General features: G+C 43.7%; 2 protein-coding genes across 2 annotated transcripts in view; one reads left to right on the top strand and one right to left on the bottom strand.

The window, feature by feature from the left end:
• Positions 1–154: 154 nt before the first annotated feature.
• Positions 155–3947, bottom strand: LOC115011631 (uncharacterized). Its single transcript, XM_029436785.1, has 2 exons — positions 3834–3947; positions 155–2539 (listed from the first exon to the last, which is right to left on the bottom strand). Coding segments are annotated over exons 1-2 (1026 nt in total). The 5' UTR covers positions 3835–3947; the 3' UTR covers positions 155–1514.
• Positions 3948–6153: 2206 nt separating this feature from the next.
• Positions 6154–22559, top strand: part of fus (FUS RNA binding protein) — a 27324-nt gene continuing 10918 nt past the window's right edge. The window contains exons 1-11 of the mRNA XM_029438114.1: positions 6154–6303; positions 7536–7560; positions 7828–8021; positions 8102–8306; positions 8852–9075; positions 10865–11087; positions 15570–15604; positions 20907–20948; positions 21065–21174; positions 21566–21695; positions 21992–22090. Of these exons, the coding sequence (XP_029293974.1) occupies positions 6291–6303; positions 7536–7560; positions 7828–8021; positions 8102–8306; positions 8852–9075; positions 10865–11087; positions 15570–15604; positions 20907–20948; positions 21065–21174; positions 21566–21695; positions 21992–22090 (1300 nt within the window). The 5' untranslated portion in view covers positions 6154–6290. The remainder of the gene's footprint in view (positions 6304–7535; positions 7561–7827; positions 8022–8101; positions 8307–8851; positions 9076–10864; positions 11088–15569; positions 15605–20906; positions 20949–21064; positions 21175–21565; positions 21696–21991; positions 22091–22559) is intronic.

The raw sequence follows: 22559 nt of genomic DNA, 5'->3' as shown, positions 1-22559 counted from the left end.
ACAAGTCCGGGTCCAAACAATGAAAACAATGAAAACAAACTGAGCAGTCAGAAGGCCCACCACGATACTGAGACGAATCGAAAGACCCACAAGGTGTCAAAACAACCAAGAGACAAACATAAGAGTAAAATATTAATGAGTCTACGCGTACAGAGCTGCCCCATGAGTTTATTGACAGGATAAGTACAGTGAAAAGGAACATTCTCCTCTCTTATATTTACTTCTTGCCCGTGAATATACCACAGGTCCAGTTCCATAGTTGGGATAAACTAATATCAAAGATGGAGGATAAGATATACCCCTCTCCTTGCCTGAAGAAGAGGGGGGACTGGCTCTCCCGAAGCTAAAGGAATACTTTCATGCAGCACAACTGCGTCCGCTCATTTACTGCTGAAACTCTGATTACATCTCGCTTTTATCTGGGTCCCAATTCAACCTCTCATAGGGCAAAGAAAGACACCTCCCCATATTAAAGAGAGACAGACCCAATCACTACATTCACATTAGATATCTGTATTCCATTATTAAACGATTGGAAGTGTGAAGGGAACTTGGACTGTTCGACTGGAGAGCTTATGATTCAAACAATGGACAGAAGAAGGTTTAACAGCCGTATGCACTTATCATGAGGGAGACATGAGAAGCTTTCAAGACTTGAACAGGTTTGATCTAGAAAACCAAGACTGATTCAGATATATGCAAATGAGGGGTTACTATACAAAAAGAAGAAGAAGATCCTGTTGTAAAGATTATCGTACGAGCTGATCGTGATACTCTTGTTTGATGGAAGCTGAGGATTCAACACTTCATGTAAGAACTAAAAGGGGAAAGAACTGAGCGAAGAGATCCCAGATGAGATGTGGTATGATATGTGGAAGATCCACCAGAACACGAGTCACACGGACGGAGACGATATGTTATTTTATCAAACCCAAAATCAGAAGTAAACAAACGATCAACAGCGATGCTGGAGACTCTGCATGCACATGGAGTCTGGAGCTGCACGAAGGTTCAAGCGTTGTGGGACTGTGGACTCTGTTCTGTGTGAGGTGGGGGGTGTTGGAATCCCACGAACCTGTCTGGTACTGTACCTGGGACATATGGAAGGATCTGTTCATGTACATCAATACCTGCTCAACATTCTCCTTGTCGCTGGAAAGAAGGCCATCACAAAGAACTGGCTAACAGCTGATGCACCAGTCTACAAACAATGGCTGAACATTACTGGTGATATCCTAATAATGGAGAAACTCACATACAGCTGGGGGAAATGATTAAGTTACATATCTAAAAGGAGGCGTAAAACACTAAGTATTATTTGATTATATTGTAAAATGTCCCCATTCAGACACTGTTCACTTTAAAATGTAACGTTTGTATGTTTGTAATCGTTATCTCTGAAGAAAACAATATTTCAAAAATAAAGAAACACCTACAGAGTCAAGTCCATAAAGCTGTGACCTGTGCGTGCTGCAGCCCTGAAGGTCTCTTTAGATCCCTCAGACTCTTTCTACTTAGACATTAAAGTAGCCTCTTTGTTCAACCAGCCTCTGCAGGTTCTGTGTGACGTCACTGAAGTACAGCTGAACCTCACGCATCTGCCTGCTGTACCTGTGCTCATACAAAGCCTCAACGTATCTGTCAAAGCTAATATGAGGATCTAAGGCACGAGGACGAAAGGCAGGACTACGTAAGGCATAAGAACCTAAGGCATGAGGACGTAAGTAATGGCTCTTTGAATCTTCATCCACCAGACAAGGGAAATTAAACACTAAACTCCATATACTATAATAGCACTTTTCTTTTATAAATTCCTTGTGCTTTTTGAACAGTGTGTCCAGATCGCTCTGATAAGTCGAGAGGAATCCCTTTACAGGGTCGCAGGTTTGAATCCCTCCGAGTCTCACCAGGTGGATCAGCATCTGGATGTGGAAGGCTGCCCCGTTAACCCAGGCCTTCAGAGCCTGAGACGACATGTGGTTGTCCCTCAGCATGGAGTTCTTCAGCTTGGTGAGGGCGGCGCTCAGCTGGCACTCGATCCGTTCAATGTTGCTCCTCAGCTCGTCTTTATTCTTAATGTGCGCCATGCATCTCTTCAGACACTCGTCGATCTGATCCCAGACCTCGGAGGCCTTCTCCTCAGCAAACACACATCGCAGTGAGTCCTTCGTGCTGTCTTCAGGCGGACTGAAGGAAACAACGTCGATGAAGACAGCGATGGCGAACGCTCCGAGGCCCGCCAGTGCTGGAGCTGGTGTTAAATTGGCCAGTTTCTCCACCAGGTTTTTTATCCAGCCTGCAGTGCAGTCGCTGGCCTCCATTTTTCTCTTCTCGTAGTGTTGTGTCAGATTGTCTGAAGAGGCAAGACCGGTGAACTTCTCAATGCTGTTGTTGACTTTCAGATCTGGACCCTCGCCGAGTTTCTGCACAAAAATGTCCAGTATCATCTCCCTCTCCCTCTCCCTCTCCCAGCTCTCCATATTACCCATCTTCTTGTTTTCAAGGTCAGATCGAAGATGGCGTTTGTAGTTTTCTAACACTGCAACACATAAAAACAAAAACATTTTCCATATTAATGATCTTCAAACAGATATCTGGGACCTGTTAGCTTTTGTCTGTATGCATGATATCATGTTAGCTTGACCTCAGTCTGTTGCCTTTAGCCTTTAGTCGGTTAGCATAATATCATGTTAGCTCCAGCCTTTAGTCTGTTAGCATGACATCATGTTAGCTTTAGCTTGTAGTCTGTTAGCATGATATCATGTTAGCTCCAACCTTTAGTCTGTTAGCATGATATCATGTTAGCTTGACCTCAGTCTGTTGCCTTTAGCCTTTAGTCGGTTAGCATAATATCATGTTAACTCCAGCCTTTAGTCTGTTAGCATGACATCATGTTAGCTTTAGCTTGTAGTCTGTTAGCATGATATCATGTTAGCTCCAACCTTTAGTTTGTTAGCATGATATCATGTTAGCTTTAGCCTCAGTCTGTTAGCATGATATCATGTTAGCTTTAGCTTGTAGTCTGTTAGCATGATATCACGTTAGCTCCAGCCTTTAGTCTGTTAGCATGATATCATATTAGCTTTAGCCTCAGTCTGTTAGCATGATATCATGTTAGCTCCAACCTTTAGTCTGTTAGCATGATATCATGTTAGCTTTAGCTTGTAGTCTGTTAGCATGATATCACGTTAGCTCCAGCCTTTAGTCTGTTAGCATGATATCACGTTAGCTCCAGCCTTTAGTCTGTTAGCATGATATTATATTAGCTTTAGCCTCAGTCTGTTAGCATGATATCATGTTAGCTCCAACCTTTAGTCTGTTAGCATGATATCATGTTAGCTCCAACCTTTAGTCTGTTAGCATGATATCATGTTAGCTTTAGCCTTTAGTTTGTTAGCAGGATATTAGCTTTCATTAATTTAATTGAAGTGTTAATATGAGGGTTATAGGCCTACAGTAGGATGATCATAGTGTAAATATATTACAATATATTCTTTAAGATATGTTTATTTTACTATTGATTCCTACAATTTGTATTTACTGTAATCAATTCAATAATAATAATAATGATATAATATAATATACAAATTCACACCATTATTTGTATGACTCAATGATGACATCAAAGCTGTAATAAAATATTAATATCTGCCTTTTGTATGTTTTCATGTTAAGATATCGTCCTGCTGTGTCTCTGAATGACGGGAAGGTTACAGACTTCAGAGCAGTTGTAAAAGATGATTCCAGTTGTTGTTGTTGAGCAGAGTCTGAAGTGGTGAACAGATCAGTGACTAAACATTTCATCACAAACCTTTAGACACTAAAGTTCTTACTTCAGATGAGTGTCCAGATGTGACCCGAGGTCCAGTTTCAGTCTGCTGGAGGTTCTCTGATGGACGGCAGTGCTGCAGTCTGTATCTAGTTTCACTTTAAGACGAGTATATGAGCCCCACCCTGAGCGGCTGCACCATTAAAGTGACAAACACATGAATGCATCAATAATCATAATACAATAGTACAATATTATTCTGAAATGGGCCATTCTGCATGAGTATTTTTAATTTTGGTACTTTAAGTATATTCTTATGCTCATACTTTCACTAAAGAACTGTTTAATTTAATAATAATGTTGGTACCTTTAAAACTTTATGATGGTCAGGCTAATTAATTAACTAGAGAAGGCAATTTGTGAGGAAGTTGAGGTGTGAATGCTGGATGTTGAAAAGCTGACGCTGAACTGGATTTATTCTGGCTTTAATTTGTATGAAGAAGACGTTGAATGAAAATAGTGTAATTAGTTTGCATGTGTTTTAAAAGTTGAATAAAAGTCATAAAGTATGAAAGATGTGGAACATTATGTGACAGTATGAATAAGACTTGAACATTGCGTGTGCAAATGTCTCAGAGCTGTTTATGTGACGTGTGTGTGTGTGTGTGTGTGTGTGTGTGTGTGTGTTTACTTGTAAGGGTAGTCGTACGTAGTGCAAACATTTAAAGTTGCAGTAGAAAGCAGTGTCTGATTTGTACATGAATATAACGAAAGCTATTTTCCAACACCCGTCCCTTGATGCATTGATATTTCATGTAATCATTAAAATCACATGTTACAGTTTCATTTCCTAAAATCAATGTAATGTAATCAAAAACAAGAAGAACCATCCATGACACACACGAAAAGAAAAATTCAAACAAGACAAATTAAACAAACAAAACAGAACGCAAAACATGGACTCAAGTGTACAGTGCATGCACACCTCGGCCCAAAGCGCGCATCGACTGCATACGGTGCATACGGTGGATACGGTGCATACGGTGCATACGGTGGATACGGTGCATACGGTGCATACGGTGGATACGGTGCATACGGTGCACACGGTGGATACGGTGGATACGGTGCATACGGTGCATACGGTGCACACGGTGGATATGGTGGATACGGTGCATACGGTGCACACGGTGGATACGGTGCACACGGTGGATACGCTGGATACGTGTTCACAAGCCTCCATGAGTTTCCCATTGATCAGTTTAACTGACAGGGACACATGAGTGTTTATAAGGGGACACAAGGGGACCTGCACCTCCTCCCTCAAGAGCACAAACTCAGAGTTAAAAAATGTCTCGGGGGGTGACACAGAGGTCCCATAATCTTCCCCTAATATTTGAGCCTTAAACTTGACCGCTGGTAAAACCATAATGTGAAATAGACTCTATGTTAGCTCTAAAGAAGATGAGCAGGATATTCCTGCAGACACCAAAAGCTCTGAGTCTCTGAAGGAAATGGAGGCGCTGCGGATTCTTATATCACCATCAGTGTGGACGCCTACACTATATATGTGCACGAAGTGGCCTGTGTGATGTCCTGGTCATGTATGGCAACAGAACTAGGATCTGGAATCGAACACAATTTCTTCAGTTTTGCGTACATTGATGTGCAAAGATGCTCATCACACCCGTCAACAAACCTCTCCACTTCAACTGTATAGCTGGTAATATTGGAGTTGCTTGTGAGTAAACTGAGAATCGCAGTGTTGCCTGAACATAACACAAGAAATTGATTAGGTTGAGAGCCGATAGTCATTTGTAGACAGCGTAAACAGGAAGGGAGAGCTGACGCATCCTTGGGGGGGCCCTGTACTGTTTACAGCTATATCAGAGAGTACTGAATAAGATCCTTCTCTCCCCTTAAACTAGTAATTATTATTTTCGCTCAAATGATACTCCCCTAATAATAGTAATAATAATAATAATAATAATAATAATAATAATAATAATAATAATAATAATAATAATAATAATAATAATTGTATTTGGACTTCAATGTTCAAGCTGGAAGCACAAAGTGCTTTGTTTAGACAGCATAAGAACAAAAGAAAAAAAGAATATATAAAAAGAAAAGGCAAGAACAGCAACATTCAAGCACACAGTTAAAAGACTGCATAAAATACATTTACAAATAAATAATCCAAAATGTAGAACAAGTGAAAGATCAGTTTGATGCTGAATGATGTAAACACATGGGACCAGTGTCTGCAGTCTGTGAAATGTGATTTATAAGCAGAAACAGTCAGTAGATGGAAAACTAACGGTATCATAACTAATAGTATGTTTTATGAATTGATAAGCAGTGGCTGCTGCGCCCCCTGCGGCCGCAGGATGAACTGCAGGGCTGGACTGTGAAGGCTGCATCCATCTTCATCTGGGTCACCCTCCTCCTCCTCCCGGTTCACTTAACAACACACTGTTTGAGTTGCTTTATTGAAGGTTACTTCTGTTTCTCGTTCGTCGAAATGGCGTCTAACGGTAAGAACACGCCTCTTCGATATCGATGTTTTAACAGTGAAGGTTAAGCTAGTAGGTTCCCGTTGACTAGCTAGTCACGAGACGCTGGTTAGTGGACGTTAGATGTAAAATAGCTGCTAATTATATCTTGTTTAGATTAACGTTAGTGCTTAAATGTGTTTTTATTTTCAGATTACTCGGTTAGAATATAGAAGGACCTCACGACATGTCTTCCCCGATCGGAGGAGAACCTACCGGCTAGCTTTCACTGACATATGTGTTGCTAACGGTACCGTCAAGCTAATTTAGCTACCGGGTTATTATTCCGTTAGCTGTTAGCTTAACGGCTACCTTGCTATCAGCTAACGTTGACCCAGGTCCCTCGCGCCACTGACCCTTCGCGCCACTGAGCCCGTGGTTGACAGCGCGCGCCTGTCAGCTGTGACAGGTTGATTTAGGTGATGGAGACGAGATGATGTCTGCCGGATGGTCCTGTAATGCAGTAAAAGTATATACCACAGTGAGAAGATACTCCCATACAAGTCCTACATTCAAAACCTTACTGAAGTAAAAGTATGTATCAATAAAATGTAGTTAAAGTACTTAAAGTAAAGGTACTGTGCAGTGCATGTTTTATGTTATATCTGATGTTCCTGCTGTAGATGGTCGTACCTCCTTTACATGCTGTTGGTAGTTTAATCTACACAATGCATCATATTTTATAAGATCTCTAAAAGTCTCTAAAAAGTCAACTTTTCATGAGCTTTCTCAGTTTTGTGTGTACAAAACTGAAAAGTAACTAAAGCCGTCAAATAAATGTAGTGCAGTAAAAAGAGGAGTAGAAGTAGAAAGAACATGGAAATACTGAAGTAAATATAAGTACCTTGAAGCTGTACTTGAGTAAATGTTCTTTCTTAGTTACATTCCACCTCTGGTTAGATATTAGTTTACACTTAAAACATGTATGTTTCTTATAAACTAAACAAACTCAACAAAAAAGCATGATTTAAAAGTTGCTTGTGTGAACAAACCACATATTCTTCTTCAGCTATAACGTTATCACGATAGTATTATTCTAGTAATAAGCATCATCAAGCGTCGTATATGTTCTGTTGGGTTGGACTGGAGACATGTTTTCATTTCCTTTATTACTGTCAGTAAAATCTAAATATTGTTTGAGGGTAATGTATAAAATGTATACTATTAAAACGTCTTTATTTTGATATTAACACAACACTTTGTTTATTCCATAGATTATTCCCAAACATCTGGCCAGGGGTAAGTGATGTCTGAATCATAAACTAGAGTTTCTCATCCAGGGCCTGCTTGTTTACATTGATCTACTTTTTAAATATATCAAACTCTATATAATACGAGCTCCCTTCATTCTATTATATACTCGCATGTTTGTGGACATGAGAATCAGGTCCCAAAGCAAGTGGAATCAAATCTGTAAATTCTGTAAAAAGTTATGGAAAAGTTCTTATTGGATGCGATGTGTTCATGTTTGGGGTGTAAACTTATATTTTTTTGTACCTCTGGCAGCTATGGATCCTATGGTGGTAGTGGTGGTGGTGGTGGTGGAGGAGGGGGTGGTGGTGCTATGGGCCAGGGCTATGGTCAATCATCTGGCCAGAGCTACAGCCAGCAGGGCTACGGAGGCTACAACCAGAGCTCTGACAGCAGCCCCGGCTCCTACAGCCAGGCGGGATACAGCAGCTACGGCCAATCCCAGTCAGGTAGAGCAAGACTGTTCAAAACCACATGGTGGTGTTGGGAAGTTTAACTCCATGTCCTGCCTCCTCTCTTCTCTCTACAGGATACAGTTCTCCACCCTCTAACCAGGGTGGTGGTGGTGGTAGCGGTGGCGGCGGCGGCAGCGGCGGCGGTGGCTATAATCAGTCTTATAGCCCTGGAGGCTATAACAACAACAATAACAACCAGCCCTCCAACATGAGCTACAACCAGCAGTCCTCCTTCTCTGGGTACAGTCAGCAGCAGCCTCCTCCTCCTTCCTCCGCAGGGTAAGACACCGTCAGCTTCTGCGTCTCTGCTTCTTATTTACCACTTTAGCCCCGTTTGTGCCGGAGTCTGCTGCTTTGTTACCTGCCTCCTCCTTCTGGACAACCTTTTATTTGGTGCCTACCAACTCAGGCTTCCCTCTAAACCTAGATGAATGGCATCATCAGTCAAGGAGTCCTTCACTGCGTCTCAATTTGTGGTCTCACAAACTTACACTTTCTATTTTGAGTGCATTCAAACTGACAATTATGTCAAAAAGCAGTTCACTGGGAGTAGTGGTAAACTCATCGGGCTGCAGACGTGTGGAACGCTGGACACTCCTCACCCTCAATGGTCGCCATGTGCGATTCGTGTACTTGGAAGTGTACTAACAGAAGCATCCCTTACACTCTTTGAATGCTGTACTGGTGTGCAGTGTAGATCACCATAAACCCTGTTACATGTGCAGCTGTTCCTCCTCGTCATGGTTCTGCTGTGTGTGTGTGGAACTGACGGAAGGACTTCTCATTGTGAATACAGGTGTTGGAATGCGTCTGTTCTTCCACAGATACGAAGGTAACTCGCAGGCTTCTGGCTACAACCAGCCGGCCAGCGGTGGGCAGAGTGGAGGGGGTTACGGTGGCAGTGGAGGTCAGACTGGGGGCTACGGGGGCAGCGGGAGCCACCAACAGCCATCCCAACACGGAGGAGGTCACTACAACCAGCCACCGAGCTACAACTCGCCCCCCCCACAGAGCTACAGCCAGCAGAGCCAGTATGGCCAAGGTGGAGGTAAGACACCTCCACATGCACCCTCACATGCACCTCCACATGCATCTCCACATGCACCTCCACATGCACCCTCACATGCACCTCCACCCTCACATGCACTTCCACATGCACCTCACATGCACCTCCACCCTCACATGCACCTCCACATGCACCCTCACATGCACCTCCACCCTCACATGCACCTCCACCCTCACATGCACCTCCACCCTCACATGCACCTCCACCCTCACATGCACCTCCACATGCACCTCCACATACACCTCCACATGCACCTCCACATGCACCTCCACATACACCACCTCCACATGCACCTCCACATGCACCTCCACATGCACCTCCACATACACCACCTCCACATACACCACCTCCACATGCACCTCCACTTGCACCTCCACATGCACCTCCACATGCACCCTCCACATTCACCCTCACATGCACCTCCACATGCACCTCCACATACACCACATGCACCTCCACATGCACCTCCACATACACCCTCACATGCACCTCCACATGCACCTCCATATACACCACCTCCACATGCACCTCCACATGCACCTCCACATACACCTCCACATGCACCTCCACATGCACCTCCACATACACCCTCACATACACCCTCACATGCACCTCCACATGCACCTCCACATACACCCTCACATGCACCTCCACATGCACCTCCATATACACCACCTCCACATGCACCTCCACATGCACCTCCACATGCACCTCCACATGCACCTCCACATACACCCTCACATGCACCTCCACATACACCCTCACATGCACCTCCACATGCACCTCCACATGCACCTCCACATACACCCTCACATGCACCTCCACATGCACCTCCACATACACCCTCACATGCACCTCCACATACACCTCCACATGCACCCTCACATGCACCTCCACATGCACCCTCACATGCACCTCCACATGCACCTCCACATGCACCTCCACATACACCCTCACATACACCTCCACATACACCCTCACATGCACCTCCACATGCACCTCCACATACACCCTCACATACACCTCCACATACACCCTCACATGCACCTCCACATGCACCTCCACATGCACCCTCACATGCACCTCCACATGCACCTCCACATGCACCTCCACATACACCCTCACATACACCTCCACATACACCCTCACATGCACCTCCACATGCACCTCCACATGCACCCTCACATGCACCTCCACATGCACCTCCACATGCACCTCCACATACACCCTCACATGCACCTCCACATGCACCTCCACATGCACCCTCACATGCACCTCCACATGCACCTCCACATGCACCTCCACATACACCCTCACATACACCCTCACATGCACCTCCACATGCACCTCCACATACACCCTCACATACACCCTCACATGCACCTCCACATGCACCTCCACATGCACCCTCACATGCACCTCCACATGCACCTCCACATGCACCTCCACATGCACCCTCACATGCACCCTCACATGCACCTCCACATGCACCCTCACATGCACCTCCACATGCACCTCCACATACACCCTCACATGCACCTCCACATGCACCTCCACATACACCCTCACATGCACCTCCACATGCACCTCCACATGCACCTCCACATGCACCTTCACATGCACGGCGGCTGCAGCGTCCCACAGCCACACACATCTCTAGAGTGACTTGGATACAAAATAAATAAAATGTAAAATGCTACGACAGTTTTTATAATTCAGACATTGTGTAGCGCAAACAGATAAATCTGTCAATGTTATTGTTTCTCTCCAGGGTATGGAGACGAAAGCCCACCGATGAGCGGAGGAGGTGGAGAAGGAGGTGGAGATGGAGAAGGAGGTGGGGGGTACGGCGGTTCTGATGGAGGTTACGGAGGTCAGGATGGCCGCGGCGGCAGGGGACGCGGGGGTGGATTTGGAGGTCGCGGTGGCGGTGGATATGATCGCGGTTTTGACCGAGGAGGCCGAGGTGGACCAAGAGGAAGAGGAGGCATGGGGTGAGTGTTGAACAATCATCCAGCGTCCATGTTGTCCTGTTTCAGGACGTCTCCTGGACTTATGGTGCCAGGGGTGTTAACGTTTCCTCACCTGCGGTTACTGTGCAGAGGAACATGAACCAGAAGAGAGCGTGCTGGTCCACATTTGTAACTACGTGCTGAAGCTGTTGAGAGGTGCCGTGTGTCAACATGTCCCTCCCACCTGCTTCTGAGGAAAATGAGTCACGAAGCAATTTCTACGTTTTCAGTCTGCAGTGACACCTGCATCAATCCTGCTCTGTTGTTGAAGCCACACGAGCACCTTTCTTATTAACGCTTATTAAAAGTTGATCTGTGCGTCGCAGCACCTCCCTGAGTTCAGGACAGACTCAGTTTAAGTCCTGTGCTGCAACTCTGGGCAATACAACTAAATCGGTTCTGATCCAAATAATACCAAAGCAAGAATCACTAATATCACCCCTGATACTGCTTCTTATGACGAGCTGCTACAGAGCTGTGACAGGTCAATGCATCAACAGGCTGCTTCTGAATAAAGAAGTGTATTGCCACGGAGTGATTAGTGAAACATCTCTGTTAATGACTTAATAATACTGATTACATCATAACACAGGAGACTCAGTTCTGTTAATGGTGTGAATCCTCTGACGCGGCGATCACTGCACGCCTGCACACGGAGAGAGCGTTCCTGATCCCAGAACCTGATCCAACGTGATCAAGCTAGTATCGATGATCAAAACTCAAAGCAGGACTTAGTTTCGGTGGTGAGGTCACGGCATCATCGCCTGGACGCTGCGGCTTATAACAGAAATCACTAAACAACATAATAAGAATATTCATCTGATTTAATCTATGCAGTGTCATGAACATTAATGACCTGTTATAGATGTAATCAATGTAAAGCACAGAGCTTATAGCTGAACATATAATCGTATCCTCATGATGCCACTCTTAGTATTTCCTACTGGATGGAAAACATCTTAAAGGTTCTCTGACGCGTTTGATCAGAAAAAGCTCAAAGCTCACAAATATAAATTGAACAAACACGGAGGCCAACATGAAGGCCGTGTTTGACGAGTTGAGGTTGTTAACTGTTGACTTCACGTCACACGGGTTTGGATTTAAGGTCCGTGTGGCTGAAAACATTTCCTCAAAGTCTCCATTATGGTTATTACCACCACTCGTGTGAAGCTGCAACGCTTGTGACGCTCATGAAAGGATGATAATGGACCCTTGAATGAAAGACGACCAGGATTAATCACAGCGTTGTGTCTGACACATTTAAGTTCCCTTCCATCTCTGCTGCAGTTTAAAATCTTAGAAATGACAGTTTTGTTATGAAACATGACCCCTCCCTCACCGTCCATTCGAGGAAAGGCCCATGTTTCGGGGATTCTTCACATAAAACTGAAGTGAAGGAGCTCGTTTGTAAGAATGAACAGCTTGAACGAGGCGACAGCACAAATATAAAGCTCCATCTGTGCTACCAGTGTCTCATTGTACACGTTTCACACAAAGACATTACAACAGCTAACAAACTATTTAAACTGAAATGCAACATATACCACGTGCTGGTGTGTTTTCATGGTGATGCGGCTGCGTATGGTGCACGGGGGTGTTGCTGCAGTTACCTCGACAGTATCGTCACCATGTTAGTGGGACATGAAGGTAAACACCAAGCAGCAGACGGAGCAGGCTCCACTGCCAGAGAGTTACAACATTTCTGATCCCAGACGTTCTAAATGATTGCAGAAATCATGGTACTGCATGAAAGCCCGGTTATAAACAGCAGGAATACTTTAACACGAAACTGAATTCATCTTTAAAATCTTTTCTGCTAAGATGAAGTTCTGTGAAACACAAAAAAGGAAAACTAAACATGTGGCATCGAACGCGGGTTGAGAATGAATTTGTGGTGGAAGTTATAGAAAATATAAATAATGTTTTAAACGTATATAAACCCAAAAAAGACCAAAAACAAATCGCAGAACAAAGATTGAACGTTTGTGAAGCTATAATCAAAGCTCTGGTAAGTTGATGTTGTTGTTGTCGAGGTTGCTCAGTATTTGGTGTTGTTCTTTGTAACCTCATAATGTTGGTGATGAACTCATAGAGAAATTAGTTTTCCATTTCATTGTATGTTCTCTCACCCACCACGGATTATATTGGAAACTCCTTCCCCATCATTACAACACCTGGAACTCAACCCCCACGGTCCGTGTCCTTTAGGGCAGATGATCAGCTGATTGTGTTATTCAACAAAAGCATCGTTGAATTATTAGATTTTTATCTTCATGTGTTGAAGAGTTTAAATGGTTTTTGAGTCATCTTGGTTTAATATTAGAGAATTGAGGAAGATGTAGGAGTGAGTAAATAGAAGCGGCTGGTGCTTGTGTCCGACCACAACTCTTATGTCACAGTAGATGTGATGGTATAATAAAGTAGGGATGTCACGATACCACAAGTTGAGTATTCGATACCAATACCTGTGAAATTCCACGATTCTCGATACTGATTTGATACCACTGTCAAAAACAAAACATTGAATCTTATACACTCCTTGTTTACCTTTGCAAACTGTCCAAAAACTGCGTCTAATATCAGTTTTTTATTGCTGTGAAAACATCTTCAAACATCTGTGAACCTGAGTAAGTGTCTCGCCAAAAACTACATTTTACAAGAGTCTATGCACCCCAATACACACTTTTACTGAATGGAGCCTAAACGCACCTTAATATAAGTCAATTGCACCTCCGATACCAGCTGCTAACAGCTAACAGCTAACTGCTGACAGCTAACTGCTGACAGCTAACTGCCTGCAGCTGACTGCCGACAGCTGACTGCCGACAGCTGACTGCCAACAGCTGACTGCCAACAGCTGACTGCCAACAGCTGACAGCTAACTGCTGACAGCTAACTGCCGACAGCTAACTGCCTACAGCTAACTGCCGACAGCTAACTGCCGACAGCTAACTGCCTACAGCTAACTGCCTACAGCTAACTGCCTACAGCTAACTGCCTACCGCTGACAGCTAACTGCTAACTGCCTACAGCTAACTGCTAACAGCTAACTGCTGACTGCTGACTGCTAACTGCTGACTGCTAACTGCTGACTGCTAACTGCTGACAGCTAACTGCTGACAGCTAACAGCTAACTGCTGACAGCTAACGTTAGCTAGCTCTCCTGCTGTCGATTTCAACACAGATTTGAGTTGTTTACGATGCAGCATTATCAGAGAAAATGTGAGTTTAAAGAATAAAGAGTATCGTCACGTTTTCAAAGTTTTGGCATTGACTTGGTACCGAAGCATCGGTTCTCGTGACATCTCTACAATAAAGCGTCTGTCCTGTTTATGAAAGGGTTTGAATATAAACTAAAGGCAGAGTACAGAAGCCGTGAGAGGCGAGTGAGGAAAAAAAGTTTCACTTATCCATTTTCTAAGATTTAAATAGTTTCCTCTCCTGTGTTTATGACTTAAGAACAAGTTAAAAAACCAGGATTTTGTGTTTGTTATTACATTACTATCATGTATTTTGTTTTTGCCTGATTAAAAAACATTACTAGCCAAAAGAAAGACGTGACAGTAAAGTTACATAACTTAACACACATTATGCACGTTGTGTTCTGGGCGCAGGGTGCTGCACTTCAGCCTCAAGTGGCCCAAATGAGTACTACAACAACAAACACATTAAGCACATTAACTTTATTTCAGAACTTCCAAAAAACATTTCACCCGTCAAACCTTTTCCCTCCCTGTTCTTAAGTCATAACATTATTTCGATCAGACTTAAAATGGAGTTTCTTTCTCCTCCCAAGTGTCTTTTTGTCTGCAACAACTTGCAAAACTGCAAGTGAACCGTCTCTCTGCCCACACACTAAACATTACCATCACCTGCCTTTCTCACCTGTTACCACCACCCTCCCAACCAGCCCCCCCACTGTGTCATACTCTGCTTTAATCAATCTCTGAATCTTCTCCTAGGCTTTTACCTTCTCTCCAGGCTGGCTTTCTGCTCTTAAGCCACCATTCAGACTTTGTAAAAAAGGGGGGAGTCTGCAGACAGATAATAGTCTTCTTGTAGTTTGGAGGAAAGAATGATTGAAAACACTTATAATTAAGAGATCCTGAGAAAAGCCTCCACAAACTCGGTTTTGGGTTTTGCTGCAGGAGGAAAGGTTGTCTGAGACCTAAAAAAAACAACAGAAAAACAAAGGTGTTAATGTTTGGGTTGGTTAATTGACACAAAGCCAAGTTATATGATGAAATAAAATGGGTGCAAACAAGTCACTTAAAGGCTTTCAGCTGCTTGTGAACATATAATGACAAGGTCTTTAAACTGGCCTCTTGTCCTCGAGGTATGTTGAAGAAACTCTGAACAGGATTAGGGTTCAGCAGTGCCAAGAGGGGAGGGTTCACGCAGGTTACCCACAAGCTGTCAGCTCCAGCCTTCAATGTGTGTCGTTTCTCTCTTCCTCCTCATCAGAATGGGCGATCGTGGAGGATTCAATAAGTTTGGTGGTAAGTGACAAAAAAAAAAACACTTGAGAAAAAGGTTTGTTGAGTTTGAGGAGTCAAAGCTAAAAGGAGGGGAGACGTAAAGCATGAAGCGGGTGTGTGGTTTTTAATTCCTTACTACTCTACTGATTATTACAGCGTCAACATGCAGAAGAGATTTATGTGTTTTATTGAGGTTTCAAACTGTTGGAGAAACACAGAAGGTTATTGTGAAGACTTTCATGTCATTTCAACTTTGCAATATGCGACGCTATGGAAGCATAAGATACATTTCAAATGTAATCTTACAATAGCATTTGTATTTCCCTCACGTGTGTGAACTGGGTCATTGAGTGGCAGCCTGGTTAGATGTCAAACATCAAGCAAGTCTTTAAAGAGGAGCAGAATGTTTATAAAGGTATTTAAAAATATAAAAGGAAATGTATTGTTCCATTAATTTCAAACTTAAATGATGCATCTAACAATGTTAAAATCATTCAATATTGAGATTAAGATTTGAATATTGTAAAACCATGAAGCAGAAAGATAAAACATTTTAATTGTAATGTCAGAGAATGCTCATTCTGGTAAAAGTGAAAATTTCATTTTTGATTTTTAATAAAGTTTTGATCCCTTTAAGGCAGGGGTGTCAAATTCATGTTAGTTCAGGGGCCACATGCAGCACAATGTGATCTCAGGCGGGCCGGAGCAGAAACATCACAGCAGGATAACCTGTACACAACAACAACTCCACATGTTCAAACTTTATCTTTTTACTAAACATTATGAACAACCTGAAAGTTCTTCAGAAAATAAAGGAGCAATTTCAACAATATTATCAGTTGATCATTTCCACACGTGTGTTACAACGTACAGATCAGTGTGTCTACAAAGGCACAAACATTTCGTCAGGTATCTGGAACAGGATTTTACTTTATGATCAAAACAACTAATTTTCCTATGAGCCGGTTTGGACCCGCTGGCGGGCCGGTTTTGGCCCCCGGGCCGCATGTTTGACACCCCTGATTTAATGTAATTGTGAAGTTGAGATGTTATTATGAGATTACATTTAAATGTAGTTTTAGCGACATGCTTCTACACTACCCAAGGTAGAGTGTGATGCGACCTGTTCATGTTGCACGGCCTCGCAGGTAAGAACCTCAGTGCTCAGGTGTGGATCATAATCTCAGGTACTGGAGTGTGCTCGTGCTCCGGAGTGAAAGCGTCCAGCAGAGGGAGTTCCACGCCACATTATGGATTTAGTTCTTGGAGTTTTGATGGCGTTTGAATCTGATGGTGTTCAGAGGTTTTGTCCGGCCTTCTCTGCGTCATAAAGTGTTCGATGGGTTAGTGCGACAAAGTCAACACGAGAAAGGAGATAAGAAAAGTACGAACAGGTTGTGTGATGAACAAACCTTCATGAACTGTGGCCTGATACCAGCATGAAGGTGACGCTTGGAGCAGGAAGCTTTCAGTTCTGATTCTCAGCCATAAGTTTGTAAAAACTGGCTTCATTGCACAACCGTGGACCCAGAAACCTGATGCAGGTGATACTGCGAAGGAACGTTTGTCACGGATGTGGTCGTCCATGATGAACAGTAGAGCAGAGGTATTAAAGCTCCACAGCTGGTTAATTAAACATTTGGTTTCAGTTTGTATGTTATGGGTCGGAACGTGCCACTGTTGGAAGGGTTGTTTGAGACGGAAGCTCACTCGTAGGTCGGAGAGATCTTTACATTATTCACTTCTTCAACATTATAAAGCAGCAGAGTTGAAGGTGCGTCTGCAATAGTTGTGTTCATGGAGTCAGTACAATGTTGTCCAATGGCAGCATGTTTAATCTGTTACATGCGGAACTCAAACGGTGTGAAGTGAATCATAGTTGGAACAAAAAGAAAACTACAAAAATTCAACTCTATTCAAAATCTACATTTAATTTAAGTATTTAATGTGTATATTACCACAAGGCATGTTTATACATACAGCACATTCCAACAAAGCAAGTGCTTCACAACACCTTATAAAATGAGATTTAAATACATTTGGAATTAAAGAGAACAGAAATAAAGACCAGTGTCGGTGGACTGAGCATTTTCAATGTATAAAAAGATGAACTGTGCGCACGGTGTCACAGCTGTAAGTCAAACTATATTATAACATTTAGTGTCAAGTATTCACGGAGGAGACACAGAGTTCTTCTGATGGTCGGAGAAAAGAAGGTTCCACTAACTGAAAGAGATCTGCATGTTGACATACCAGCCACATCACCACAGTTTCAATGTCTGTACAATATGTCACAGACATTTCAAAATAAAAGCCAAGTTCTAGTTTGATAATGTGAACGTTTTTCGTTTTTTTCCAAAATGAAGAAACACTTTACAGTAACATGAATAAAACATTTTATTGACAAAGATAAATCGGCCTATTCGTAAAAAAAGAATTGTGTAAAAATAAAGCGGCTGAATTTAACTGTTTAAACGTGTAATCACTAACCTGTGCTAAACTAATATTATTACTTTAATAGCTTAGTATTGTATGCACCATTAAAAGGTGTGTAATTAATAATAATAACAGAACATTAATAATAATAAAATAATAACAGAACATTAATAATAATAAAAATAATAACAGAACATTAATAATAATAATAATAACAGATCATTAATAATAATAACATCCATCCATCCATCGTCTACCGCTTATCCGGGATCGGGTCTCGGGGGCAGCAGCTCCAGTAAGGAACCCCAATCTTCCCTTCTCCGGGCCACATCCTACAGCTCCGACTGGGGGATCCTGAGGCGTTCCTAGTGAGGAGATATAATCTCTCCACCGAGTCCTGGGTCTTCCCCGGGGTCTCCTCCCAGCTGGACATGCCTGGAACACCTCCCTAGGGAGGCGCCCAGGTGGCATCCTTACTAGATGCCCGAACCACCTCAACTGGCTCCTTTCAACGTAAAGGAGCAGCGGCTCTACTCCGAGTCTCTCACGGATGGCTGAGCTTCTCACCCTATCTCTAAGGGAGACGCCAGCCCGTCTGAGAAAACCCATTTTGGCCGCTTGTACCCGTGATCTCGTTCTTTCGGTCATGACCCAGCCTTCATGACCATAGGTGAGGGTAGGAGCGAAGATCGACCAGCAGATTGAGAGCTTTGCCTTCTGGCTCAGCTCTCTTTTCGTCACAACGGTGCGGTAAAGTGACTGCAGTACCGCCCCCGCTGCTCCGATTCTCCGGCCAATCTCTCGCTCCATTGTCCCCTCACTCGCGAACAAGACCCCGAGGTACTTGAACTCCTTCACTTGGGGTAAGGGCTCAATCCCTACCCGGAGTAGGCAATCCACTGGTTTCCTGCTGAGAGCCATGGCCTCAGATTTTGAGGTGCTGATCCTCATCCCAACCAGCTTCACACTCTGCTGCGAACCGATCCAGTGACTGTTGAAGGTCACAGACCGATGATGCCATAAGGACCACATCATCTGCAAAGAGCAGCGATGAGATCCTCAGGCCACCGAACTGCAACCCCTCTCCTCCACGACTACGCCTCGATATCCTGTCCATGAACATCACAAACAGGATTGGTGATAAAGCGCAGCCCTGGCGGAGGCCAACATTCACTGGGAACGAGTCCGACTTACTGCCGAGTATCCGGACACAACTCTCGCTTTGGGCGTACAGGGATTGGATGGCCCTCAAAAGTGACCCCCTCACCCCATACTCCCGCAGCACTTCCCACAGTATCACCCGGGGGACCCGGTCATACGCCTTCTCCAGATCCACAAAACACATGTAGACCGGATGGGCGTACTCCCAGGCCCCCTCCAGGATCCTTGCGAGAGTGAAGAGTTGGTCTGTTGTTCCACGACCAGGACGGAATCCGCATTGTTCCTCTTCAATCAGAGGTTCGACTACCGGCCTGAACCCTCCTTTCCAGTACCTTGGAGTAGACTTTACCAGGGAGGCTGAGAAGTGTGATACCCCTGTAGTTGGCACACACTCTCTGGTCCCCCTTTTTAAATAGTGCCAACCCCTAGGCACTGTCCAAGACTTCCACGCAATGTTGACGAGTAATAACAGAACATTAATAATAATAATAATAATAATAATAATAGCAGAACATTAATAATAAACAACAACTGGTTTCTGAGTGTAGTTACAGTGTAAAACATTTGTTGAAGTTATAGTGACGTAATGTTGTATTGTTGATAATCGTCCATTACAAAGTCTTAAAAATCCATAGAACCGAATTAGAAAGCATCAATATCTGTATCTCTAAGTAGTGATATTGTATTTAAAGGTTGTTGTGTAGAAATGAATTTATCCAACACTCGGCCCAAGTGAAACCTGATGTCAGGGTGACGTGGCGTTATCTGAAAGGTGTGTCACTTTTGAAAGAAGGCTTTTTTTTTGGTAAAGGACAATGAGTCATCCATCAGTCACGCCAAGAGTAGTGCAGGCGGGTCAGTTTGCAAAGTACAGAAGAATCAGTCGCTGCGATAAAGGTTTTGTGAGGTTTCAGACACCTGAACGGGTTCACGAGCTGTGTTGATGGAAAGGGTTTGGCTCTGCCGTCTTATCACAATGCAAATAAATTACATTTTAGTTCCTGAAGCTGGAAAACTGAGACGTCAGTCCGTCATCCTAAAGGGGGCAGGATGGAAGACACTAAAGAGGTTCTCAAGGTGTTACACCTGAAAACAGATGAGTGGGTAAAGTGGTGCTGTTGTACTCAATAACAAAACACTTAAATCAGAACCATGTCCTCGCTCCAGACGTGTGTTGTGGAAAGTTCCAAGCATTAGTTGAGCTGTGTGAAACCTAAAGTAGACATGGATCACCGTGTCAGCTGAAGGTGTACACACTCAAACAAGGAGTTGGACTTGGTTCCAGGAGTTGTGAAAGGAAATGATTTATAGTGCTTCAACAAATGCATCAACACAAATGCATTGACTTGTGTTTGACTGTTTAATCTTTAAAACATCAAATCCAAGATGCCGACGTGTGCGTCTCGAGCTGGTCCACTGTGAGCAGCGTGGTGTTAGGATGTCCTGAAGCCAGAGTCTCAGCAATGTGCAATCTTGTTTTGTGCATTGTTTGTGGGACCAGATAACATCAGCTGCTTATTGTCCTCACGTGCTGTAATCCTGACGTGTGAAACGCTGCACGCTGGTAACATGGCGCTCCTGAGAGCCGAGTCCACATGCAGAGGGCCAGAAGCTGAATGTTGGTACGAGGAGAGAGCATAACAGAAAGAGTTTACACTGTGAGGTGTTAATGTCTGCTTTATCATTTGTTCTTTTCCACAATTAATTTCTGTTTTTTGCCCTCAAGGACCACGAGACCCGGGACACGGACCCGGAGGACCCAGCTTCAGTAAGTTTAGTTCCGCTGTTCCAAAGGGAGACAACATTAGGAGTAAAGTAGAGTTGAAGTGTTGAGATGTTCACTGTCCTGTCTGCTTCTCTTAACTTCCTGTTCTCGTCCCGCAGTGCAAGACCAGGATAACTCTGATAATAACACCATCTTCGTGCAGGGCCTGGGAGACGACTACACTGTGGAGTCAGTGGCTGACTTCTTCAAGCAGATCGGGATCATTAAGGTAGCTCTGCAGCGCGGCGCGTGTGTCAATCACTTCCTGTTTTGAAGTCGTGTATAAGTGTATTCATGTATGTTTCGTGTTTACAGTAACTGTAGACGGAGGTACGGTGGCCCTTAAGTGCCATAAATGATAAAGAAGACTGGAAACCTTTTTTAACATTTGATGTAGAAGTAAAAACAAAATAAAAATTTCAAAATAAAAGCTCAAATGATTCACTTTTACATCAGGAACGTTTCTCAGAAAGCTTGAAACTTCAAAACTTAACTTTCAATTTTTGATTTTTTAACAATCATATTCACGACTCGTCCTGACACAAATATCTGCTCATACTTATTGTTATTATGTGACCTAATTCCATCAGTTCATTGTGCCGGACCCTTCATCCCCTCAGATCAACAAGAAGACGGGGCTGCCCATGATCAACCTGTACACAGACCGAGAGACGGGGAAGCTGAAGGGGGAGGCCACCGTGTCCTTCGATGACCCCCCCTCAGCCAAGGCTGCCATCGCCTGGTTCGATGGTGAGTTGAACCTTGAGCTCTCTGATAATAAGACCTATAGGACACCTGAATCTTCATATGTTCACTTCTCATTTCTGTCACATGCTTCGTCGATGTTGTCATTTTATTTCAAACTCTTTCTCCTCATGAAGTGACAGGACTCTGTTTTAAAGATCACAGCTGATCTTTAAAAGACACAACATTTTACACTCGTTCTAAATTCTGCGCTTGTCCACATTTCCCAGCGTTCGGTTCTCTAAAGCAGATACATTTCTTGTCTTTGCTCGTTATGACCTTTCGCTGTCTTCCCTTCACAGGTAAAGAATTCAATGGAAATCCTATCAAGGTTTCTTTTGCCACCCGCAGAGCCGACTTTGGAGGCCGAGGTGGCATGAGGGGGGGCCGGGGACGAGGAGGTGAGCTCGTTTTTAAACTTACATTTAGTTTCTGAAAGCATTTTGTTATCGCAGTATGAGAAGTTATTTCTTAGAGGTCCTGTCACATTTGAGACACATTGTGTTTCAATCTCAATCGGCAAATGCGCTCAGTTCATGTTTGTCAGTGTTTGGAAACAAGTAGTGTCTAAAGTTTCCTGCTGCATCAGAGTCTCCCACAGGCTACATGTTCCATCTCCAGAGCGTTACAACACAGCGCTTCCTGGTGTATGATGCAGTGATACACTGTCAGCTGCATCTTCTCCCGCATCCCGCCCACTAAACCGCTCTTTTCATCACATCGCAGAGTCTCCATCTGTCGTCAGTCCCGTCAGTTTGGGACAGTTTCATTTCTCACACATTTAGATACTTCCTCAAAACATTAATCTCAAGAAGAGAAGAGAAGAGTTCAACAGACACTAAAAACACGACATGTTCTCACAAACAAACA

The sequence above is a fragment of the Cottoperca gobio genome, chromosome 8, assembly GCF_900634415.1.
Source record: "Cottoperca gobio chromosome 8, fCotGob3.1, whole genome shotgun sequence".
In the NCBI taxonomy this organism is placed as follows: domain Eukaryota; kingdom Metazoa; phylum Chordata; class Actinopteri; order Perciformes; family Bovichtidae; genus Cottoperca; species Cottoperca gobio.
Note: the sequence above shows the minus strand (reverse complement) of the source record. Positions and strands in the feature narration are given on the sequence as shown.